Here is a 27,008-nt window from a genome sequence, read left to right on the forward strand (position 1 = left end):
TTTCAGGTCACAGCTAACGATTATTGAACCTGAGTGTGCCACAGCTGTGCTACATGGTAGCCATCGGACGACATAAGAGTTCTTCAATCAAGATCCTGTCTCATGCTCTTTGCATTAATTGCTTTGCTCCATCCTGCCTCACCCTTTCTTCCATCTTGAATTGTTACTCCTCTTGCATTAAAATAGTGAACAACAGGATGTCCAAAGGGAATCCCTACTATGTGTATTACTTTAGGTGAGAATGAAAATGACCTGATGATCTCACAGGTCCTCAAGGTGTCAGTAGTGAGCCTAACTCTGTTCAGATGCACTGCAGATGAAAAATTGCCACAGGTTTCTTCAGGACTCCATCAATTTTTAAAGCTTAAAGATTTTCCAGACTACAGGCTTCTAACTGGAAGAACTTCCTGCAGCATCAACTGTTTCTAGCAATAGAAACTAATTAATTTCATCATGAATTTTTCTCGGTGTAATTTGAGAATGGATGTTAGTTTTGAAAAAGTTTTGGGAGATATTGGGCAGAATTTTCCGGCTGACGTGCAGGTGGCAGGGCCTGCACATCAGCGCTTAAAATGTCGCGCGCTAACGTCACACGAGCGTCCTGATGTCAGCGCGCGGCATCGTGATATTTCGATTGGCGGGCGCGCTATGCAGTGGGAGGCACACCCGCCATTAATTAAAGGCCTTGTTAAGGCCGTTAACTCTTCAATCAACCAGGATTTTGAGGGGCCCGTGTGAACTTCGGCTCGGTGCATGGGCCCAACGGGCAGGTGGATAGGTGATTTTTTTACAAACCTCATCCAGTGGTGGGACGAGGCTTGATATCGGGTTTAAAAACTTTGAATAAAGTGTTTGTGTTCTTCACTAACATGTCCCATCTCATGTGACATTTTCACATGAGGGGGACATGTTAATGATTTTTTAATTTTTCTATTTTTAGAGTTTCACAGAGTTTCAGCGATCTCCCTCAGGCAGCACTTTGCCTCAGGGAGATGTGCGCTCTTTTGTGCACATGCGCAAAAGAGCGCACTCTGGCAGTTGGGGAAACCCCCCCGTCGCCCGCACAGGAAGCGCATAGCCAATTAAGGCCCGCCCACTTAAAATGGCGGCGGGGCCCGTTTCGGCGGCAGCAATCGGCTGCCCGCCCACCGCCGAATCGGTCAGGCCCATCCGCCTGTCAAGGGCAAAATTCTGCCCATTGTGTCATTCTGTGTAGAAGGCTGTGTGTGTGTGTGTAAATGCTTTAATTAAGCTGGGGAAAAATTACTAGAGACAGGTTGTCTGGGAGTTGAAGACATGAAAGGATAGAGGCGTTAGGTGTGCATTTGTAATTAGATATTATGGTGGGTTTGAGGTACAAGTAAATAGGTTGGATCTAACATTTGAATTTTTAGATAAAGTGAGAGTTCATTTGAATATCAAAGGGAAGTCAGAGGTAACAAGAAGCATTTTTGCATCTTACAGGAATTCCATCGGTAAGAAGAGGGCATGTTACATATTATTGACTTGAAAGCCGAGACAAAATAGAAACATGAAAGATTTTATATTTGGAAGTTGTTGGCTGTGTGAGGAAGTTCTCCTGGTAACAGCATTAACCTGGGAGAATGTGCAGTTTGAATCAGTCACCCAGTCAAGCCAGAAAAGCCTTGGGCTACAGAAAGCAGTCTTGTTCTGAAGTCTTGGGTTTATACAACAGAGTGGAAGTGAGTTCAAGAGGTCATTTGCCTTAATTAAAGCTACAGCAATTTGCCTTGAGTAATATTATTGGATTTTTATAGTTAAATATCTATAAGCGAGTGTTGCCGGGAAGGTGTTTACTTGTGGGTCTGACCAAGTAGAGAGTCTTTGTGGTGGAATGTTTTGTAAGACTAATTTTAATTATGTAACTATAATCTTCAGTGCCTACGTTTTCTTTTCTTCTTGGTAATAACATTATTACTTTTAATTTTTAAAATTCCACAAGTGTCACTGGACTTGTTGCTGCTGAGATTAGTACATTTTCTTCTCATTTTTCAGAATACAAAAAAAAGTATATGGTCCGTTAGCCAAATTTCCCTCTGGGATTTGGTTTGCTTAGCAATTAACATCTACTGTGAACATAACAGCAGTATTAACTTTAATCTACTCATAATAATTTTGTCATTACCAGATATTATCCTGAGAACCAAGCAACATCAGCATCTGCAGACCTAACAAGAAATAATGCCACAACAAAAGCAAGCTTCACCCCAAGCTGCAGGTCTCATAGAGTAGAGCCACCATTCCAGTACCAATATCAACCAAATTTGGAATCATTACACAGTATTTACTTTGAAACAATCTCAGTAAGTAGTTCTTAAATATCAAGCAAAATGAGTTAGTATTCTTCCTTGGCCTTAAGAAAGTGACTGAAGTACTGGTATCAAGTGTAATATATAATGCTTCATACTTACTGTTTTCTAATTACTGTAAAATGAGTTTCTATATAAGTTTCATGCCCTTGATCCCAGAAACAAGTAAAGTTTTTTTGCCAGTATGAAATGCAGGAAATATTTTTTGGCTTATCAGGAGGCACTGAAAGAAAAATAATTTTGTTGAAACACTTAATATTATTTTATGAATTTGCTTTCCTGTCTGGTAAAGAAACAGTACATATTAGCAATTCAGGAATTGTGGTCAGTGGGATCCAGTTCAGGAGAAAGCAACTATACTGATCACCAGAGTCAAAAGGAAAGTTATGGGGAACAGCTTGATAAGTTGATGCTCTAAGAACATAAAGAACATAAAGAATAGGAACAGAAGTAGACCATTTAGCCCCTCGAGTCTGCTCCACCATTCAATAAGATCATGGCTGATCTTCCTGTGTTTTGATCTCCACATTCCCATCTAACCCTGATAACGTTTGATTCCCTTGCCTACCAAGAATCTAATCCTCCCTTAAAAATATCCAAATGCCCTGCATCCACTGCCTTCTGAAGCAGAGAATTCCAAAGTTTCACAACCCTCTGAGAGAAAAAAATTCTCCTCATCTCTGCCCTAAAAGAGCACCCACTAACTTGAAAATGGTGCCCCCTAGTTCTGGACTCACCCACAAGAGGAAACATCCTTTCAACGCCTACCTTGTCAAGATCATTCAGGATATTATATACTTCAATCAAATCACCCCTCAATCTTCTAAACTCTAATGGAAACAAGCTCAGTCTGTCCAACCTTTCCTCATAAGACAACCCTCTTTTTCTAAGTATAAATCTAGAAAACCTCCTTTGAACCGCCTCCAATGCATTTACATCCTTCCCTAATTAAGGAGACCAAAACTGCACACAGTATTCGTGTGCGGTCTCATCAATGCCCAGCATAACATCCTTACTTTTATGTTCAATCCCTCTCATAATAAAGGATAGCATTCCATTAGCCTTCTTAATTACTTGCTGTACCTGCGTACTAACTTTTAGTGACACATGCACTACAACACCTAGATCCCGCTGCAGCCCTGAATTATGCAGTTGTTCTCCATTTAAGTAATACTCTGCTTTTTTGTTCTTCCTGCCAAAGCGAACAACTTCACTTATTCCCACATTAAACTCCATTTGCCAGATCTTTGCCCACTCACTCAACCTATTTATATCCATCTGCAACCTCCTCATGTCCTCTTCACGGAACATTTTCCTACCTATCTTTGTGTCACCTGCAAATTTAGCTACCATGTCTTCATTCCCCTCAAATAAGTAATTGATGTAAATCGGAAAAAGTTGAGGCCCCAGTACAGATCCCTGCAGGACTCCACTCATCACATCCTGCCAATCAGAAAAAGACCCGTTTATGCATACTCTCTGCTTTCTGCCAGCCAGCCAACCTCCTATCCATGCTAAAATGTAACCGCCTGCACCATGCGTTTTTATTTTCCGTAAGAATCTTTGATCTGGCACCTTATCAAATACCTTCTGGAAATCCAAGTACAGTATATGCACAGGCTCCTTTTCTCCTCTGCGCATGATACTGCTTCAAAAAACTCCAATAAATTGGTTAAACATGATTTTCCTTTCACAAAACCATGCTGACTCTTCCTTATTGCTTTGACCTCTTCTAAGTGCCCAGCTATAACCTCCTTAATGATCAATTCTAATAGTATCCCCACGATAGATGTCAAGCTAACTAGCCTATAGTTTCCTGTTTTTTGCTTCCCTCCCTTCTTGAATAGAAGGGTTATATTTGCTACTTTCCAATCTGATGGAACCTTTCCAGAATCCAGCAAATTTTGAAAAATTAGCACCAGCGCATTGACTACCTCATTAGCCACTTCTTTTAAGACCCTAGGATGTAGTCCATCAGGACCCGGAGACTTGCCAGCCCACAGCTTCATCAATTTGCTCAGTGCCATTTCCCTAGTGATTTTAATTTCACCAAATTCCTTTCTCCCATTCACCTCCTGATTTGCACATATTACTGGAAAATTTTTTGTACTCTCTATAGTGAACACAGAAGCAAAATATTTGATAATTGCATCTGCTTTTTCCTTACTACCTATTATTAACTCCCCACTTTCACTCTCTAGAGTACCAACAGTCACTTTACTTACTCTGTTCTGAAAAAGATCAGTTCTGAAGAAGAGTCACAAGGACTCAAAACATCAACCCTGTTTTTTTTCTCTCCACAGATGCTGTCAGACCCGCTAAGCCCTTCCAGCACTCCCCGTTTCTGTTTCAGATTCCCAGCATCCACAATACTTTGCTTTTACTTACTCTTTTTCTTTTTGAATACCTGCAAAAACTCTTGCTATCCATTTTTACATTTCTAGCTAGCTTCCTCTCATACTCTAATTTCTTTCTCCTGATGAACCTTTTGGTCATTCTTTTGCCAATCATCTGTCCTGCCACTCATCTTTGCAGAGTTGTATGCTTTTTCCTTAACTTTGATGCTTTCCTTAACATCTTTAGTTAACCACAGATGGTGGGTCCTCCCTTTAGAATTTTTCTTTATGGTAGGAATGTACTTATTCTGAATACTCTGAAATTGAAAAATAAAGTCTCAGTGGAGACCCTACAGGACATTAGTGGTGAAACATTTTGTCTTGGGAGTCACTATAGTAATGTACCATAAAAGTCCACCAGTACATACATGTACATGCATACATACTATGGATTGGCAATGAGTTTCTCTACTTGGCATACAGGACAAACTATATGCATCCACACTCCAATTTCAAGTCTGACACTGGGACATGGGAAGGGCATATGGAGCTTCTTGCTTCAATTTTACGAGAAGTCAACTTCTTAATTGCCTCTTAGTCCTGGTGTCCTTGAGACTTCTATTCTCCTCCTCTTTGGCGCAACCCTCCTAGCAGGCCTTGGTGTATGTTACACCCACTAAACATATTCACTTGTCCAAACAAAAGGCAATTTACTTCCATCATGTCCATAAGACATGAAAGAGATCATAAACCATTTAAATCAAACCTTACTTTCTGCTTATTTAAAAACGGACTTTGCTGAACCAAAAATATGGTTGCTACATGTCACGTGATCTGCAAATTGGCTACAGTTCTGGAAACTTCCAACAGTAATTAGAGGACAAAGTTCAACCATCATCCTTGTGGAATCTCACACCATTGTGTGGACCCCTTACAATCGATAAAACAAGGGAGCAGAAGATGGTTTGTCCCCCCCAGCCTGGACTTATAACAAAGAGAGAACCGCTAATAGCCACCATCAATTTTTTTTTATATTCATTCACGGGATGTGGGTGTCGCTGGCTAGGTTAGCATTTGTTGCCCATTCCTAATTGCCCTTGAGAAAGTGGTGGTGAACTGCCTTCTTGAACTGCTGCAGTCCATATGGTGTATGTATACCCACAGTGCTGTTAGAGAGGGAGTTCCAGGATTTTGACCCAACAACAGCGAAGGAACAGTGATATAGTTCCAAGTCAGGATGGTGTGTGGCTTGGAGGGGAATTTGCAGGTTTTATTGTATCAAAAGAAGCCATTTTGTGTGAATGAATCTGGATTTAACCCCATAGGTACCACAACAGGGCTAAAATTGCAGAACTAGCAAAGCTAATTCTATAGCTTTGTTTTGTACGCATTCCACTGCTTGTCTCACACTAAAAAAATTGGAAGTTTTACATGTTACAGTAATTACCAATAACTATATTTATTGTTTCCAGAGCTTGGAATTTCTTTATTTGAAGTTTTTCAAATAAATAAACTGCCAGTAAATATTTCCACATGTTTCTTTTGGCTATATTTAAAGTTTCATTTTCTAGAGCCATTTATTCTTGCCTATAAGAAGTCATTCAGCTATGGTTACAGAAAGACCACTTACATCCTGCTTCAATTGTAAAACGGTGAAGGATATTTGTTACTCCTTTCATGTTAACGTGACATGTCAAATAACCTTTCACTGCAAGAAAGGTTACACGGGAAACAGTTGCATTGAAATGATATTGCTTTCGTGAAATCTGGGTATCATTTATTTTCCAGAATATGTGGCTTGCATTTGCATCTAATGATTCGAGGCAATCCTCTCGTAATGCACATGACAGCGATACATTTGATTGTAGTTTAACCACTTTTGGCGTCGAATCAACATCATGGCAAAGCAATGACAATTCACCTGTGAATTCAGAGAAAAAATAGCACATCAAAGCCAGGTAACACTGTGCAGTTAGAGATCAATCACATTGCCAGATAACGTTACTGAATGAAATGTTGAACAGTAGGTTGAAAGTATTTGCAGTTGTAAGCGATTCTTTGATGGGAAAGCATGATTCATTCTTTGGCTGGTTTCCTGCTTCAGCTCACCTGTAACTGAAACACTTATCCATGCTTTTATTACCTCTAGACTCCCAGAAACATAGAAAATTTGAAGCACAGAAGAAGGCCTGGCCTGTCTTGTCTGGGTCCGCCAAGAAAAAGCAAAACAGCCTAATCTCACTTTTCGCCTCTTGGTCTGTATCCCTGAAAGTTACAGCACTTCAAGTGCATATCCAAATATTTTTTTAAATGCAATGAGAGTTTCTGCCTCTACCACCATCTCAGGCAGTAAGTTCCAAATCCCATCATTCTCCCAGGGGGGTGTGGTGGGGGAGGAATTCACCTCAACTCGCCTGTAATCTTTCCGCGAATTACTTTAAATCTAGCCCCTGGTTGTTGACCTCTCTGCTAAAAGAAATAAGTCCTTCCTATCCATTCTATCCAGACCCATCATAATTTGATACACCTCAATTAAATCTCTCCTTGGCTTCCTTTGTTCTAGAGTAAATAACCTCAGCCTATTCAATCTTTCATCAAAACTAAAATTCTCCAGTCCTGGCAACATCTTCATAGATTTCTTCCGTATATTCTCCAATGCAATCTCATCCTTCCTTTAATTTAGTGACTAGAACTGTACTGTTACTGTACACAGTACTCTAGCTGTGGCCTAACTAATGTTCTGTGCAATTTTAACCTTCCTGATCTTATATTCTATCCCTCAGCTACCTAAAGGAAAGTATCCAGTACGTCTTTTTAACTATCTTATCTCCCTGTCCTACTACCATCAGGATCTGTGGACCTGCACTCCAATGTCCCTCTGTTCCTCTATGCTTTTCGGTATCCTACTCTTTATTATGTATTCCCTTGCTATCTTAATATGGTCCATCTTACATCCACAATCACTCCTGTACTCATTGATTTCCCAGTCCAGAAATGCCTTAATTTTAAAATTCCCATCAATATTTTCAATTCCCTCCATGATTTCTCCATCCCTAATCTATAACCTACTCTAGCCCTACAACCCTCCAGGAACTCTGTGCACCTGAAATTCTGGCCTCCATCTCATCGATTCTCACTGCTTCACCATTGGGAGCCATGCTTTCAGCTGCAAAGCCCTAAGATCCAATATCCTAAATCTCTCTGCTGTTCTATCTCTCCTTCCTCCTTTAAGATGCTCCTTAAAATTTACCTCTTTGACCAAGCTTTTGGTCATCTAACCTAATATCTTCTCACGTGACCTGATGTCAAATTTTGTTTTGTAATGCTCCTGTGAGGTAGCTTGGGATATTTCACTATAAGTTAAGGTTAATATATAAATGTCGCTGTTTTTGTTGTGACCTTTTCTACAGTGAGGTAACACCCATGTACCAGTAATCCAATCCAGCGTCAGTTTCAATTCCCAGCACATGTGCTGAGTTAACTGATCTCAACCGGAGCAGGATGTGTTCCAATCGACCTCAGTGTCCCTAGAGAAAGGAAAGGTAAATCCAGACACTGTTCCCATTTCCTGATTGCTATTAAGTGACTTTATACAGGAAAGTATGTGTATGGACATCAGTTGAAAACAGGCTTGGCCTTGATTCCTATATAGTCTGTCACACCCAAATGGCCGCTTCGGTATGACATTGGAAAGCAGATGGTGTCCATATTCCAGTAAAAGGGGAAAATTTTGTACTTTCAGTTTCTTACTTCAAATTACATTGATGAGTTCCATGTAAAAGGATTATATACATTGCACAGTGTTCCTAGATCATGATCAGACCTGTACCTTGTAAAATTCCTGTCATTCTGTCTTCCTCTCCTGTTTCTCAGGCCCATCATTTTCACTTTTCATTTTAATTATTTCTATTTCATTACTGGACACTCTTTTATGACTGCTTTTACTTAATTCTGTATTTAACTTTGTTGCCACCATTTTTTTTAAACTTTTCTGATTTTTTTCTCTTTCATGCATTCTTTCTTCCTATAGCTCCTGCTTCCTTAATCTCTTTCATTTTCTCTCACACACTTTTTGTTTTTCATTCTTTTCCTCACACAAGCTATCTATTACATGTATATTAATCGAATATTAATATTAACTGTATATTACATGTATATTAATTGGTGTATAAATGAATGCAGGTGGTGAGCATTTAGTGAGGATTCTTTGTGCACCTATAAATTGACACAGACTGAAACCATGCTGTCTGGGTTTGGAGGTGCTTGCTTGTAATGTGCAGCTGTATATAAATGCTTATAGAAATGTGCAAAGATTTGCTCCAGTTCTATCCTTCACCAACGGGCTTTCTGAATTAAAACATTATCTATTTTCCTGTTTAAATCCTGAACCTTCTGCTGCTGACCCAGACTGCACTGCAGTGTCACAAGAAAGAAAGAAAGACTTGCATATATACACTGTCTTTCTTGATCTTGGGATGTCTCAATGTGCTTTAGAATTAATGAAGTACTATTGAAATGTAGTCACTGTTGTAATGCATTTTCTCATATTTATATTTTATCTAACTGACTTAGAAAAACAAATAACTAGTTGCTGAAGGGGAAGATCACTCTGGAGGTATATTCTCTGAATGCAAAGTAATTACTCAGTATCCTGGATATTCATTATATTAAGCTAGTTTTCCAGTTATTCCTATTTTGTCAAGCTCTCCATATTCTGGACATGATATGGATGATAATTATTTGCTGGGGTTTGCTTGGAAGACATCTTTTTATCAGTGGTCCCAGCACCTGCTCCTTGCTTTCACTGTGGACTAGCTTTTTTGGGAACTCCCAAGTACTTGCTGCCTTTTAGCATACATTCACTAGAGCCCGAAAGATAAAGATAATCAGAGAGAAGAACAAAAACTGTTTATGCACTTGCAAATCGGAGTCAATGGCAAACGCAGGATTCCCTTGCTATGGAATGACAGAGACATGCACGTTACAGGTAAAGAAATGACAGACAGAAGCAGAAAGGTGGAGATGTACTGTGAGTACATCGTATGTTGAAAAATGTAATGCAGCAATGTGTGAGAAGAGATCACTACAATATTAACATCATACATTACATCATTATTACACTTACCTTCAATAATACAAGCACATAGCGAAAAGGACACCCATGCCCAAGCAGAAATTGATTTTTCTATGGAAACTGTAAAATTAAATATATATCTTATGACTTGGTTTTTATATTAAAACAAACACTTCTTGATAACTAAAATCAATGAAAAACAAGAAAACACAAATGCTGAACATTTGAAACACAAACAGAAATAGCAATTATATCTAAAAGATGAACCTCTATTTTCTCCACAGATACTGACTAACGTACTCCGTATTTCTAGCAATTTTTCTTTTATTGTAGATTCAATGATCCCCTGTAAAAGGTAAAAACTGACTCACTGCATTCCAGTTTTTTTTAATATATGGGACGTGAGTACTGCTATCAAGGTCAACAGTTATTGCCCATCTCTAACTGCTCTTGAAATGGTGATGAGCTTTCTTCTAGAACAACTGTAGTTAGTTTTGATGAAAGGTTACCGATCTGAAACAATGACTCTGTTTCTCTCACCATAGACGCTGCCAGACTTGCTGAATATTTCCAGCATTTTGGATAACATGGACAAAGGATGTTGTGCATTTAGATTTTCAAAACACATTGGAAAAGATGCCACACAACTGGTTATTAAACAAAATTATAACTCATGGGATTGGGAACAATATGCTACTATGGATTGAGGATTGGTTAATGGACAGAAAACAAAGGCGTGGAATAAACTGAACATTTTCAGGTGGGCAGGCTGTAACTAGCAGGACACCACAAGGATCAGTGCTTGAGCCTCAACTATTTGCACTCTGTATTAATGACTTAGAATGAGACCACTGAGAGTAATGTATCCACGTTTGCTGGCAATATAGGCCAGAATTTTATCTTCAGCATGCGGGTGCGTACCCAACACACCAGAACATAAAATGATGTGCAATGATGCCAGGCATGTGTCCCAACATCACCGCGCGCTGTTGCGCTATTTCGTTTGGCAGGCGCATGCCAGATTCGGCTGTGCACCTGCCGATAATTGAAAGGCCTATTAAGGCCATTAGCAAGGTAATTAAGTTGAAGTTTATGCAGGCCGTCCAACCTAATGGTTGGTGGGCAGGCGAAAAGGCCAAGGGGCCTTTACATTTTTTAGGAAACCTCATCCTCGAGCGGCATGAGGTTTCCTAAAGCTAATACAAATTAAATAAAAACTTCCTTTTGAAATTAAAAGCATGTCCCATCTCATATGACACAGTCACACGAAGGGACATGTTTCATTGAATTTTCATTGTATTTATCAATTTTTTCAAAAAGTGCTTCAGTCTCCCTGAAGCAGCTCCGTGCCTTATGGAGATTGAAGCGCTCTTTCGCGCGCATGTGTGGACTGCGCACCAGGCCTGGCTCTCCCTCCTCACCCCCGCCCGCACAGGTAGCGTGACTATGCTACCTTTCATCCTCTTTTCCTTCCCCAATTTCTCCTTAAACATATGCGGAGCAAAACTGAGAAAGCAAAAATATTTAAGCACTAAGTAATTTCTGGCAGTGCAACAATTATTTAAAAAGGATATCAGGAATAATAAAATTCAGAAAGCATGTTTTTTTTCAGTAAGATCATAAGAAATAGGAGCAGGAGTAGGCTGTTTTTCCCCTCATGGCACACTTAGAAACTATTAATTGTTTCTAGAATATGGCTGTGATGCAAGTATAAGCCCAACATTTGAGCCATTTGGCTTCCTTTCAGCTAAATGCCGGACATCTTATATCTTTCAGAAGAAATGAGATAAAGGCAAGAACTCTCACCCCAGATGCTAGGTTGCACAACAATTTCAAAACATTATCTCCAGACATTCCAGCTGAGCAGGATACTTGGTTCAAATGCTATTATGGATCACAATCACAATGAGCTTTTCTTAAGTGCTGACCGGGAAAGCACACTAAGCTTTCTAAATATTACTCCTCTTGACGCCCTGCCAGATATTGTGATGAATTGTATCCTTTTAATGTCTCTGCTTGTCCAGAATATGTTTTCCTGATCTTTTGCCAGCAAAAGGCCCAAATGAAAACACTTTTCCATCCAAATATTTCTTTCTCCATAATTTTCCCTTGTGCTACAAAAATAAATGATTGGACTTTTGTGAGAGAAGTCCTCAAGAGATAAACCTGCAATTGTGGAAAGCAGATCAAGAACTCAAGAGGTCTCAGCTTTGTAATACATCCCTAATGCTCAGCACTAAGGCAGTCACAGCCTGCCATAACTTAGCAGCAGCATGTAAAGTATTGCTAATCTCAGGTCTTGGGGTTTTCCAAATCATGTTTGAAATTCTACAAGAAGTACAATAAAGCCTGAAACAGAAATAGATTAGCTTCTTCGATATAATCCCTATGATGACTGAGTGGATAGACACTGCCCTGTGTGGTAGAAAGTCATTCAGACCAAGAAGTTGGGGCTTGTGAGTAATGACAACACATGTGCCAGAAAGGAACCTCATATCAATTTACATTGCACACGGCTCCTAAAATGGGGTATTACAAATATGTGCATAGTTAATTATAAATAAAATAGAAAGTGCTGGAAATACTCAGCAGGTCTGGTACTATCTATGCAGAGAGAAACAGAGTTAACATTTCGAGTTGAATATGACACTTCTGTTTGGTGGTAGTACAAATATAAACATGGGGGTGCAATATTAACTGTCACCACTGGGCGGAAACAGAGTGGGTAAGCAATTAAAATGAAGCAGCTGTTTATTGTTTTTGTTTGGATTTCCAGCATCTGCAGTTTTTTACTTTTATATCAGCTGTTTATTCCTCTCCATTCCTACCAATCTAAGATTTTAACTCCATTGGTTTTGCTGGTGGATGAGGCTTCCATTGGACTCAGGTTCTCACTCCATTTCACCCTCAATCGCTATATGGCTCCCAAGCACTGGTAGAAAGGCAGTCAATCCCTAGGGAGTTAGTCATAGCCAGAGGGAGTGCATTAGGTGACACACAAAGCCTAAGTATCAGAACTGTGGGTTACACACGGGAAGGACGACCCTGCTGGCTGAAGGGTCAAGTTATGTAGTCCCATGGCCTAAAAGCCTGGATCACACAAATGCTGTTTTTAAAAAGCCAATGGGCGACATTCTCCCATCCGGGACTAAGTCCTATGGCGGGGACAGGGAGCGTTTCCTACTGCAGAGGCCAACGGGAAATCCCGTGCGATCTTGCAGCTCAAGCCTCATTAATTATGCAGTCAAAGGTTTCCAACATCTAGTGCAGCAGGGCAGGCTGGAAGGCACGTGTCCCGGTGTCATATCCTGGCGCCATATTTAAAAGACACCCAGACATCCACCTTACTGTCAGTTCCCATTGAGATGTCAAGACGTGGAGAGAGTGGTCCAATGTCCAAGTTCAATGACACCTCCCCGCATGTCCTTCTCGAACATGTGGAGGTCAGGAGGAGTGTTCTCTACCCGGCTAATGGGAGGAGGAGGCCGAGCAAGGAAATCAACGCTGCATGGGCACAGGTGGCCAATGCTGTAACTGCCCAGGCGGTCCAGCGCAGGTCAGTCATACAATGCCTGAAAAGGATGAACGACCTCATCCACTCCGCCAGGGTTAGGGAAGCTTCAGCTGCTCACCCTAACACAATGAAACCAATGCATGCGTCAGAGCCAATGGCATAAGGCCATGCCTCATAGCCCCATGCAGTGCATCCACTCTGCAGTGGAGTGACCATTGTGCCTCCTTCACCCTTCTACATACAGGGATCAATGCTGTATGGAAGGGGTGGGGGTGGGGGTGGGGGGAAATAGGCTCAGACGCAGAGGGAACCAGCATCCTCTGCAACTCAGATACCTCTCTGAGCATTTCCTTGCATGTGAATAGGCTCAGTGCTCTGAGGAGAGCTGGTGCACAAACCTTCTGGACAACTTGCAGAGCATTAATGCCATGCCACACAATCCAGTGAGTTATCTCTAAGAGTGGAAGTATGAGGAATGAACGTGAAATTGCTATGTACGAGTGGATGCAACATATAATTCCTCTCAAATCCATCTTCCCTGTTGTCTTTGAACAGAATAAGTAGAGGCACAACTGGCAAGAACGGGAGAAGATGGCGGGGGAGTGCCAACATCTGAGGGTTCTCATGGAGATTGAAGAAATGGCAGCTCAACTGGCTGGTTTGGAATGGGACCAGCAGTTGGCAATGGGGAGCTTGGATTAATCATTGGTGACTTTCATCTTCATTTAAATTGGGAAAATCAAATTGGCAGAGGTAGCCATGACCAAGAATTCATACTCTGTGCTCAGGACAGTTTCCGAGAACAATATGTTCCATAACAGGTGGATCCAACCAGGGACAGGCTATTTTGGATCTGTTAATGTGTAATAAGGCAGGTTTAATAAATGATCTCAGAGTAAAAGATCCCCTAGGAAACAGTGAACATAACATGGTAGAATTTAGCATTCAGATTGAGAGTGAGAAACTTGGGTCAGAAACAACTGTGCTAAACTTAAATATTGGTGATTACAAAGGAATGAGGGCAGAGTTGGATGGAGTGGACTGGGAAAGGAGTTTAGCAGGGAAGACGGTTGATGAACATTGGCAGGCATTTAAGAAAATAGTTCATGACTCACAACAAAGATACATCCCAGTGAGGAAGAAGGATTCAAGGAAGGGAATAAACCAACCATGCTTAATCAAGGAAGTTAAGGATAGTATCAAATTGAAAGAAAAAACATACAATGTGGCAAAGATTAGTGGTAAATCAGAGGAATGGGAAAGTTTTAAATGCCAACAAAAGGTCTCACCATCCTTTCTAGGATCACGATTTTGAGTAATCCTTTGAAAGTTCTTCAAGCTTTTTACTTAATCACCTGGGCCAGAATCTTTTGTTCAGCATGCGGGGGCGGACCCTGCACACCAACGTGTAAAATGATGCATCCTGACGTCACCGTGCGTCATTCCGATCTTCAGTTCAGTGGGCACACACCGGATTTGGTTGTGCACCCGTCGAATTGGCAAAGGCCTATTAAGGCCATTAATTACCTAATTGAACAGGTTGTCAGGGCTGTCCGTCCAACCTTAAGGTTGATGGGCAGGCGAAGAGTCCAGACGGCCTTCACATTTCTCATGAAACCTCATCCACGGGCAGGATGAGGTTTCATGAAGTGTTTATAAATTAAATTAAAATTTCCATGCCTCAGGGAGATTTCTGCGCTCTTTCGTGCGCATGCGTGAAAGAGCTCTGGTCACGACTCTCCCTCCTCCCCCTACCTGCACAGGTAGCGCTGAGCACGTCGCGGTGGGCAGGCCTTAATTGGCCTGCACATGCAAAATGGCAGTGCGCCATCAATCATGGGCGGCAATCGGCTCCGCGCCTGCTCCCGAACCGCCCGCCCGATGGGGAGAAAATTCTCCCCTGAGCCAATCCTACAATGAAGTTCGAGGTGGCACCGGAGCTGGGGGCGTATTCAACTTTCAGTTGAGCTGCAAGGAGACAAAAGGATAAATTTTAGAGGTCTGCAGGACAGGAATGCATATTTGGAATTCAGATGTAGAAGTGAGCACATGTATATGATTTTCCATCTATTAAAATTAAAAGGCATGCAGGAAACTATGGCAGGCACAGATTTCCACGGTAGTATATTAAATATAAAATAAAAACAGATCGGGCTGGATTTTCACCTTGGCTTGTGGGCATGTGCCCAACACGCACAAGCGTGAAATGGGATGATGTCAGGCGAGTGTCCCAATGTCATTGCGCACTCGTGCACTATTTTGGTCGGCATGCGCACATGGGTGTCAGCAGCGCACCTGCCGATAATTAAGAGGGCCGCCAAGCCCATTAATAACTTAATTACAGTGAATTTTTCCCTGCCCATCCAAGCTTACGGTTGGCGGGTGGGCGAAAAGGCCGAGTGAATGTTCCAGTGAAGACCAACACAAGCTGCAGGAACAGCATTTCATCTTCTGATTAGGCACTTTACAGCCTTCTGGCCTCAGCATTAAGTTTAACAACTTCAAACCATGAACTGTGCGCTGGCCTTTATTTTCATACTAACACGTTCTGTTCCTTTGCTTCCAGACAGCGCTGACTTTTATTCCTCTATTAACATCTGTTTTAGTCTTTAATAGTATCATTACCACTCCCTTTGCCTTGTTTCCCATGACCTCTTTGTCATTTAATCTCTCCTGACCTCCAACCTATCCCTGGTCTTTGCTCCACCTGCCCCTCCCCCTTTTCAATAGCATAAAACCAATCACATTTCTACCTCTCCCCAGTTCTGATGAAGAGTCACATTAGGTTTGAAATGTTATCTCTGTTTCTTTCTCCACTGATGCTGCCAGACCTGCTGAGTTTTTCCAGCATTTTCTGTTTTTATTTCTGATTTTCAGCATCCACGGTATTTTGCATTTTGCCAAGACTCTTGTTGGGCCTCCCACTCAATCGAATCCCCACACTTGAGAACTGCCAGTCAATCAAGTGCCAACAGCTCTCACTGAAACCTTCGCCATGGATCATCACTCGATTCCTGGAAAGAGGTAAGTGGGGGGTGGGGGGGAGGGGTCATGGGAATAGGGTCATCAGTGAGGGATGGGAAGGGGGAGTTGTTGAATGCAAAGGCAGGAGGTGTCTTTCTGCAGGTCCTCCCAGTCCTGCTTCCTGATGCTGGGTCCCTCAACCGGACTGAATGCCTGTGAGCCATCATTAAATTCCAGTGGGCTCAGGGGTAATTTCTCTCAGGTGGCTTGTTAATGAGCCCAACTGACATCCTCATGTCAGGCTCTTCCTGCTTCCCCACTATATGTGGGACAGCTTTCCCACCACCTCGGATTCCCATCCAATTCTCCTGATTTCCCTGACATCCCGCTACAGAGGGCTCCTCTAAATTCCACCCAATGTTGCAATTTGATGATGACCCTTCAGCTGATGAAGTTTCTCTCTCTAAATGCTGCCTGATTTTTTGAAAAGAATATAATTTTTTTCAATGTTACTGTGGATACTGTGAAGCAGGCTTGTGGGGGCTGTGTGTAGGGTGTACATTTATGTGTGTGTGTGTGTGTGTGTGTGTGTGTGTGTGTGTGTGTGTGTGTGTGTGTGTGTGTGTGTGTGTGTGTGTGTGTGTGTGTGTGTGTGTGTGTGTGTGTGTGTGTGTGTGTGTGTGTGTGTGTGTGTGTGTGTGTGTGTGTGTGTGTGTGTGTGTGTGTGTGTGTGTGTGTGTGTGTGTGTGTGTGTGTGTGTGTGTGTGTGTGTGTGTGTGTGTGTGTGTGTGTCTAATTTAATTAGACTGAAGGCAGTCAAACTGCAAGGTTTAAATCATTAAAGGTTAAAGGTGCTAAGTAGTGGGGTAAAAGTAAATAGGTTAGAGCTAACATTTGCATTTTTATGTAAGTTGGGAGGCATTTGAATTTCAAAGGAAAATATTTGCATCCTTCAGGAGTTCATAGATAAGCAAGTAGTGGTGATATCATGTTTTTTTATGGACCCAAAAGCAAAGACAAAATGGAAACATGAAGGATATTCTTTTTGGAAGGGTTTGAGTTTCAAAGGGGTGTGAGAACAACGTGTTTAAAGATTAAAGAGGAAAAACATATTTAAGGAAAGATTGAAAACTGTATGGCGGTGGCCATGTGACATCTTGAAGGATGGATTATGCAAAGACGACCTGTGGCCTCTAGTCACCCAGAGAAGTGCTTGCTTGGTTCAGAAAACAAGGTTTTGTTACAAGCCTTGGATTTCCATTATCAAGTGTGAGAGAGAGAGAGAAGCTTGAGGAACACCTCCCTTTTAGCAACAGTGGGTACCTTGTGGTAATATTACTGGGTGTTTTGTAAATTAAGAATCTATTGGGGCTGTTGCCTGAAAAAGGGTGAGTCTAGCTAAGTAGAAATCTTTTGGGAAATATTGCAAGACTAAATTTAACTGTGTAACTGTAATCTTGTGTGCTTAAGTTTTCTTTTGTTAATAAATGTTTTAATTTAATATTTAAAATTTCCAAAAGCAGTAGTGGAATCTTTACTTCTGACTTCAGTACACATATCTTCTCATCATAAAAATACAAATTACAAATCATTGTGATAGCTTGGCCAAGTTTCCCTTTGGGATTTGGTCAGCCCGGCAATTACCACCTGCCATATCATAACAACTTGCTGACTATTTCCAAATTTTCTCTTTTTATTTCAGATTCCTGGTATCTGCAGTATCTGCAATATTTTGCTTTGGCATAACATTAAAATTGGATTTAGACCATTCAATGGTGATGTCAGGAAATACTTCTTCACATAAAGGGAAGCGAAGGTCTGTAGCTTTCTTCCCAAAAAACGCTGTTGAGGCTAGGTCAATTGAAAATTTCAAAGCTAAGATTGATAGATTTAAATTGTTTACTTGTCCTTACGAATCACTTGTTCCATAAGGGAATCTCTGCACAGAGTTATTTAAATTCAGTAGCTAATCCTGGGAACGTTTGCTTGTTAGGAATTTGGATGTAGAGCTCAGTACATGACACACGTTTCTCTATCATTGCATTAATGGATTGAGAGTCATCCAGCATTATTGATCTCAAAGTCCAAGTTCCTGCTATGGGTCCCTGTCATGTGAAGCGTTGCATCAGGAACATAAAACCTGCTGATACAGTCAACCTGAAATGGTATTTTAATGGAAATATCAAAATACATGGAAAATAAACATCGACTATCATCACCATGCCTCAGGAATTTCGTCACAGCAATGATACCATTATTAAAATAGGGTAGTGAAAGATTAAAGCTATTGATGCCATGGTGCAAAATCCTTATTTAATCTCAACACATTTACCATTTATAGGAAGTAACAGCACATCATTGAAATGACTTGCAATATTCAACATAATTACACACAATGTTACAAATCCACAATGTTTCCAGATCTGATAACTATGTTCATAAAGGTATCTTGCATATGGTTCACATGACAAGCTCATTCTATACGACAGCTAATTTAAAAAAACCAGTCTAAAAAACCTGAAAATCTAGAAAGGGGGACAATTCACAGCAAGACAGCCTCCCCAGACAATCAATACCCTATCATTTACATGTGGTACTATCATGTCAAGAGCTACCTAACAACAACATGCATTTATGTAGCATCTTTAATGTTGAAAACAACCCGAAGCATTTTGCTAACATATAACCAGGAGGGAATTCTGGAGCATGAAGCCTAGAGTGCTGAAGGCATAGCTGCCAACATTGGGGCAAAGGAAGCAATGCATAGATAAAGAATGAAGGTGTCAATTTAAAGCTGAAAGTTATAATTAAATACCTCTTATTCAGTGTGTGAGGACCCATTATGAACTACTGCCTTACTAATCCAAAAAAACTGCTAGTTTAGATTATGAGAGCAATGCTCATTAAGACTGTTATTCTAAATTTCATATTTAATTTCTTAATTGGATTACGCAGTATTTGTCTACTTGATAGAATTATCTGCAAACAGTAATAAAAACAGGAAATGCTACAAACACTCAGTTAATTCAGTCATCATCTGTGGCGAGAACAAACACTTAGTCTCTTACTGAATCACTCAATAAAACTTACACATTGTTGATAGATCCTTAGGAGTGTCTATCCACAGTGTAATGGTGCAGTATCATCAGTAACTATTTCAATTCTTCAAAACTGGGAACTAAATATGTAGGAAATGGACAGCAGATCCGTTGGCATCTGAAAACAAAAATGTAGATTAATATTGCAAGTACTGCCCATGTATCAGAATCCAGCTTGTGACAGAACGTTTACAACCAAAACATGAAACTGGCTTTTCACTTTTCAGATGTTGAAGGCTGAAACTTTATTCCAACATTTTCTGTTTTATTTAAGATTTGGAACATTTGCATTATTTGATGTAAAGAAAAAAGCTGCATGTCGTACACTAACTGAACACACTGAATTTCATATTCTGTACCATTTGTTTACACCACTTCCTACTCGTGTAACCAAAGGGCTAATTAGAAGATTATAATCTCTAAATTAATTATCCCTGTAATAGGATCATTGATTTGGCTAACAACATCATTGTGGATCATTTCCATGATCCTGACACACAAAATATGCAATGGCAACTGATATAACTATGAAATGCAGTCCAGTTCAACAAACACTAACAAACCAATGTCCAACATGTAAACCCTGAAACATGAAATTATATTTTATCCCCACCCCACCCCACCCTACCCAGTGTTTTAGAATATCTGCATTATTTGTTGTTTTCTTCTGGTGTCTCTCTGAATGTGGCTGAAGCTTTTTTTGGCATTCTTCATAAATTGTTCAAGTCAGAAAGAACATGGCACTTTACAGCCTTCCGGACTGAATACTGAGTTCAACAACTTTAGATCTTGAACTCCCTCCTCCATCCCCACCCCCTTTCCATTTCTTCCCCCTCCCTCTTGTTTTTTCCAATAATTTATATAGATTTTTCTTTTCCCACCTATTTCCATTATTTTTAAATCTATACCTTTGATGCCCTTTTAGTCTTATTTCACCCCACCCCCACTAGAGCTATCTGTACCTTGCGTGTTCTGCTATCCATTCTTAATTAGCACATTCTTTTAGATAATATCACCACCTTCAACACCTCTTTGTCCTATTGTCTGTGACATTTTGGTTATCTGCTCCTATCACTACTTGCTTGTCCCTACAACCTCCCCCCACACTCCCCGCCCAACCTTAAACAAGCTTATATTTCACCCCTCTCCTACTTTTACTTAGTTCTGTTGAAGGATCATAAGGACGTCACCTTTGTTCTTCTCCGCCAATGCTGCCAGACCTGCTGAGTTTTTCCAGGTATTTCTGTTTTTGTTTTGGATTTCCAGCATCCGCAGTTTTTTGTTTTTATATTATAGATGACAAAGTGTTTTGCAGTTGCTGCCTTGCATCACTGTTTTATCAGAAATTATTATAAACACCCTGTTATATAAAGCAAAATGCATTCAGATTATTAAACTACATATGTTACAAAGTTCTATACCTGTAGAGTAATCAAAGTTACAGAGGAATTGCTGGAATTCTCAAACAACAATTAAAAAGGCAAGGTCATTTGAGGGGGCTTTTAGCTCTGTGCATTTAGTGAAAGTTTGCTTCTTTTTTAAAAAAGACATGTACGCTCGGCCTGCAAGTTTATTCCTATTTGTCCTTTTGAAAAAAATAATCAGCAACGCTCTTGAAATGTTTCACATTGTCATTAGACAATAGTTGTATAAATTACACTGAATGTACTTACTATGTCTGTGTGAGCTTTGCCTGGCGATTTCCTTTAATTTAATTCAAAGCACTTCCAGTTACCATATGTTTTTATTGCCTCACCCTTTGACAATAAACATCAGTAGCTGAGGAAGAATCTGTGCAGGCCATGGGGATCTGGTATATGTAAACACATAGTATTCTATAGATCCTGGAACAGTCCTGGCAGATTGGCAGGTGGCAAATTTAACCCCACCATTTAAAAAAAGGAGGGAGGGAGAAAACAGGGAATTACAGGCTGGTTAGCCTATGTGGGAGGGAAAATGCTAGAGTCCATTATAAAGGGTGTGATAACAGAACACTTATAAAAGATTAACAGTATTAGAAAAAGTCAGCATGGATTTAATCAAGGAAAATCATGTTTGGCAAACCTACTGGAGTCTTTTGAGGCTGTAAATAGCAGATTAAATAAGGAAAAACCAGTGGATGTGGTGTATTTGGAATTTCAGAAAATTTTTTATAAAGTCCCACATAGAGGTTAGTGGGATAACTTAAAGCACATGGGATTGGGGGTAATATATTGGCATGGATAGAGAATTAGTTGACAGACAGAAAACAGAGAGTAGGAATAAATGAGTCTTTTTCGGAGTGGCAGGTGGTGACTACTTGGGTACCGCAGGGATCAGTGCTTCGGCCCCAGCTATTCACAATATATATCAATGATTTGGATGTGGGGACCAAATTTAATATTTCCAAGTTTGCTGATGACACAAAATTAGGTGGGAATGTGAATGGTGAGGAAGATGTAAAGAGGCTTCAAGGCAATTGAGACAGGTTCAGTAAGTGAGCAAATACATGGCAGATGCAGTATAATGTGGATAAGTGTGAAGTAATTCACTTCGGCAGTAAAAACAGAATGGCAGAATATTATTTAAATGGTGATAGATTGGGAAATATTGATGTACAAATGGACTTGGGTATCCTTGTACACTAGTCAGTGGAAGTATGCATGCGGGTGCAGCAAGCAGTTAGGAAGGCAAATGGTATGTTGGCCTTCATTGCGAGAGTACAGGAACAAGGATGTTTTACTGCAGCTGTACAGGGCCTTGGTGAGACCACACCCCGAGTATTGTGTGCAGTTTTGGTCTCCTTACTTAAGAAATAACATACTTGCCATAGAGGGAGTGCAGTGAAGGTTAACCAGGCTGATTCCTGGGATGGCAGGATTGTCATATGAGGAGAGATTGGGTCGACTAGGCCTGTATTCACTGGAGTTTAGAAGAATGAGCAGGGATCTCATTGAAACGTATAAAATTCTGACAGGACTGGACTGACTGGATGCAGGGATGATTTTTCCCCTGGCTATGGGGTCCAGAACAAGGGGTCACAATCTCAGGATACAGGGTAGGCCATTTAGGACTGAGATGAGGAGAAACATTTTCATTCAGAGGATGGTGAAACTGTGGAATTCTCTACCACAGAAGGCTGTGGAGGCCAAGTCACTGAATATATTTAAAAAGGAAATATGTTTCTAGACGTTAAAGGAGCAAAGGGGTATGGGGAGAGGGTGGGAGTATGGCGTTGAGATAGAGGATCAGCCATGATCATGTTGAATGGCGGAGCAGACTTGAAGGGCTGAATGGCCCACTCCTGCTCCTATTTTCTAAGCTTTCTATGGGCAGGTGTTTTGGATCGTCAGGTAGGCATGATAGGCAGGCCTGGGAGTGGCCGGGAAACAGGCTGCCACCCACAATCGGCCCCCAACCACAATTTCACACAATTAACAGCCAGTGTGAAACGCGCGCTAAAAGGCTCAGCACTGTTGGGGTGGGAGCAGGAGGAGGACGAGCACTGAAGTCTGCACAGGTGCAGAGGAGAGCGCAATGAAAGCTCTCTGAAGGCAGAAAGCTGCCTCAGGGAGCTGAAGAATTTTAAACAATTAAATAAAGATTTGGAAATGCAGGAAAAAATGTCCACGCATCAGACACCCTCACATGAACATATAGATTATAAAAATTCTGTCAAAACAATTTTTTAAAATTAATATCAGAAATATCATCCCGCCCGTGGATGAGGTCTCCTCAAAAATCCAAAGGCCACCTGGCCGATTTGCCCATCTGCCAACCATAACATTGGATGGGCAGTAAAAAATAGCACTTAATTAATACATTAAAAGCTCCTGACTCTCGCACGTGCCCGCCGACCGAAATTTCACATGAGTGCGCAATTGCGTTGAGACGCTCGCCCACGTCCCAAGGCACTATTTTACGCCTGATCAGGTCGGGCACATGCCCACCTGCAGGACATAAAGTTCTGTCCTATGTTTTCTAAGTATGTGCATGTTTTAAACTAATTGGGCAGTTTTCGAAGACTGAGGTGATGAGGGATTAGGGAATGCGCAAAACCATTATATGTTTTATGATCTCTGTTTTCAACGTTTCCAAAGGGAGCTCTTAATCTGTCACCAAATGCACCCATTGTTATTGCTGCAGCTCATGGCTGGTTCTGAGTCTGTTGTGCAGTCTCTGCGTAACAGAAATCTGGCAACATGCCAGTTGTCACCACCCAATGTGAGTAACAAGAGCCTAAAACTGCCAGCGTCATGTGGTACCCTGTTATGGCATGGTATTCAAGCAAGGGAAGGAATCAATTACAAACTATTTTAAAATATGTAGCATTTGGCATAGCAACCACATAATTATTGTGGAGGACATTTTGTTTATTCAGAAAAAGCTAATACTAATAGCCATGTTTTGTCATGTATATATGCAATAAATGTCAATGTACAAAATGAAAAGCTGCACTGTAATTCTATGGTAAGCTGATGTATTTCCAGCATTGTTTGTCACTAAACATTGAATCCTTCACATGTTACAGACCAGAGGTCCAGAAATGAAAACTAGAATAAATACATTCACAAGTTATCTGGCCTCTCATGAGACCAGTTGTAAAAGTTAGTAAGATACAAAAAGGATTTGGCAATCGATAAGCAAGGTCACAACTTGCACTGATAAATGTCTGAGCAGTGTAAAATGTGACCATGTTAATGTGATTAGAATAAACATGTTTTGAGGCACTTCTTCCTTCTCAACGCAGCAAGATTTCTTGTTTGATAAACAGTGATACCACCAGATTTTAAAACATTGAGCTTCTGAAGGAAAAGTAGGATAATTTGTGTTTTAATTTGAAAGTATGTGTATGCAGTTGAATATACAAATAGTAAGTAATGGCAATGGTTCAGTGCATAATTGCACCACATTGTATAGAGACCAGGAAGGTACAATATTCATTGCCTGATCTGTTTTAAGTTAGTTGATCTTAGCTAGGGCAAGAACTTCCATTCATAACACACATCATCACATTCTGTCAGAAATGTCCCAAAGTACCTCACCATGCAATGAATTACTTTGAAGTGTGGTTGCTGTTATCATGTTGTACATGCAGATCTTGATAGTCCAGCCCCAAAATTCAGCCAGATGAGTGCTATTTAAGTTGATTGGGTAGAAATTCATTTAGACCCATTTTTAAGCCCAGAATTGCCACTGCACAGTCAGAACATACCCCGACTCAGGAACCCAAGTTAGCCAAAAATTGCTCCTCCTTTCAATAAGTTTATTATGCAGCAGGTGTCTGTATTGCCTCCATGGACAGCTTATCCATTTTGGGAAACTATTTTTGGGCTCTTGCCTCAGTAGCAGCAACCCTTAGCTAGGTCCTGGGAATGAACAGAGCAGGAGGGAGGCTAATTCAGCTGACAGGAGAATGGTGAAACTGGGAGAAGCACTGCTGGTCCTCCTTTGTCCACGTGAATCCTTTTAAAATTTGAACTTATTTTTTGGAGGTGCTCACATTCTGCTCCATTCAGGGCAGCTCAATTTCTCAAAGGGTGCTGAAACAGGTATTAGGCCCCTTATTAGCATATACAAAGGCACTAATGCCCAAACGCATTATGATGGACATTTCTCAGATAACTTTGGGACGTATCTGAGAAAGGTAACTTCTGTCCCCATTTTCCATTAATAGAGTAATGATGACTAATTTTAAAATGTGGAAAAATAATAGGGCAGTAATAGTGGGCGGAATTCTTAAAATGCATCCAGAAGAGCTTTTTAAGCCAGTACGTAGAAGGTCCTACAAGAGAAGGGGTGGTCCTGGACTTAATTTTAGGGAATGAAGCCAGGCAAGTGGTTGGGGTATCAATGGGGGAGCATTTTGCAGATAGTAATCATAGCTCCGTTAGATTCGAGGCTGGTATGGAAAAGGACAAGGATGGGCCAGAAATCAGAGTTCTAAATTGGGGGAAGGCTGATTTTATCAAGAGCAGATATGATTTGGACAGAGTGGACTGGGAGTAGCTACTTTTAGGTAAATCTGCGTCAAAGCAGTGGGACTCATTCAAGAAGGAGATAGGGAGAGTACAGGGCTAATATATTACAGTAAAGATAAAGGCTGGGACCAACAAATCCTGGGTATCGAGGGATATAGAGGGTTGGATAAAGAGAAAAAGGGAGGCTTATGGCAGATACCGACGGATCAAACCAGCGGAAGCCCTAGAGGAGTATAGAATGTGTAGGGGGGATCTTAGAAAAGAAATTAGGAGAGCAAAAAGGGGACATGAAGAAACACTGGCAGGTAAAATAAAGGAAAATCCAAAGTTATTTTCCAAGTACATTAAAAGTAAGAGGATAACTAGGGAAAGAGTAGGGCCCATTAAGGACCATACTGGTAATTTGTGTGTGGAGTCAGAAGACGTAGGTAGGGTTCTAAATGAATACTTTGTGTCGGTTTTCACAAGTGAGAGGGACGACGTGGTATGGAAATCAGGCAGGAGGACTGTGATATAATTAAAGAAATTAGCATAGAAAGGAAGGAGTTCTCAGTGGCCTGGCAGGCTTAAAAGTAGATAAATCTCTAGGCCCAGATGAAAGATATCCCAGGCTGTTGAGTGAGGCAAGGGAGTAGATAGCAGGGGCGCTAACAATAAATTTCAATACCTCTCTGGCCACAGGAGAGTTGCCAGATGACTGGAGGACAGCCAATGTAGTACCGTTATTCAAGAAGGGAGGAAGGGATAAACCAGGGAACTACAGGCCAGTCAGTCTAAGCTCAGTGGTGGAGAAACTATTGGAAGTAACTCTGAGGGACAGAATGAATCTACACTTGGAGAGGCAGGGATTAATCAAGGACAGTCAGCATAGTTTTGTTCAGGGGAGGTCATGTCTGATCGACTTGATTGAATTTTTCGAAGAGGTGACCAGGCGTGTTGATGAGGACAATGCATCTGATGTTGTCCAAATGGACTTCAGCAAGGCTTTTGATAAGGACCCAATGGGAGGCTGATAACGAATGTAAGAGCCCATGGGATACAAGGCAATTTGGCAAATTGGATCCAGAATTGGCTGAGTGATAGGAAGCAGAAGGGGATGGTCGAGGGGTGTTTTTGTGACAAGATGCCTGTGTCCAGTGGGGTTCCACAGGGATCGGTGTTGGGTCCCTTGCTGTTTGTGGTATATATAAACAATGTGGAATTGAATGTAGGAGTAGTAAGTTCACAAATGACACGAAAATTGGTGTGGTGGTAAATAGTGAGGAGGATAGCCTTAGATTACAGGGGGATATAGATGGGCTGGTCAGATGGGCTGTTTATCAGTGGCAAATGGAACTTAATCTAGATAAGTGTGAGGTGATGCACTTGGGCAGAGCAAACAAGGTATGGGAATACAGGATGAATGGTAGGACCCTGAGAAGTACCAAGGATCAGAGGGATCTTGGTGTGCATGTCCACTGGTCCCTTAAGGTAGTGAGACAGGAAGATAAGGTGGTTAAGAAGGCATATGGGGTACTTGTCTTTATTAGCCGAGGTATAGAACATAAGAGCAGGGAGGTTATGCTGGAACTGTATAAAACGCTGGTTAGGCCACAGCTAGAGTATTCCGTGCAGTTTTGGAATCCACATTATAGGAAGGAAGTGATTGCACTCGAGAGATTGCAGAGGAGATTTACCAGGAAGTTGCCTGGGCTGGAGAGTTTTAGTTATGAGGAGAGATTGGATAGGCTGG

At 41.0% G+C, this 27,008-nt stretch overlaps 1 protein-coding gene across 4 annotated transcripts in view; it reads right to left on the reverse strand.

Annotated features, from left to right (window-relative positions):
* Positions 1 to 27,008, reverse strand: part of LOC121284021 (interleukin-6 receptor subunit beta-like) — a 173,355-nt gene that overhangs the window by 118,869 nt on the left and 27,478 nt on the right. For 3 of the 4 annotated variants that reach the window (XM_041198971.1, XM_041198952.1, XM_041198981.1), the window contains exons 2-6: positions 20,507 to 20,676; positions 19,309 to 19,434; positions 9,792 to 9,860; positions 6,297 to 6,587; positions 2,433 to 2,553 (exon numbers count right to left, since the gene is read on the reverse strand). In XM_041198971.1, the coding sequence (XP_041054905.1) occupies positions 2,433 to 2,553; positions 6,297 to 6,587; positions 9,792 to 9,860; positions 19,309 to 19,312 (485 nt within the window). In that variant the 5' untranslated portion in view covers positions 19,313 to 19,434; positions 20,507 to 20,676. The remainder of the gene's footprint in view (positions 1 to 2,432; positions 2,554 to 6,296; positions 6,588 to 9,791; positions 9,861 to 19,308; positions 19,435 to 20,506; positions 20,677 to 27,008) is intronic. The other variant, XM_041198961.1, reaches the window with a different exon arrangement.

Source organism: Carcharodon carcharias, chromosome 1 (genome assembly GCF_017639515.1).
Source record: "Carcharodon carcharias isolate sCarCar2 chromosome 1, sCarCar2.pri, whole genome shotgun sequence".
In the NCBI taxonomy this organism is placed as follows: Eukaryota; Metazoa; Chordata; class Chondrichthyes; order Lamniformes; family Lamnidae; genus Carcharodon; species Carcharodon carcharias.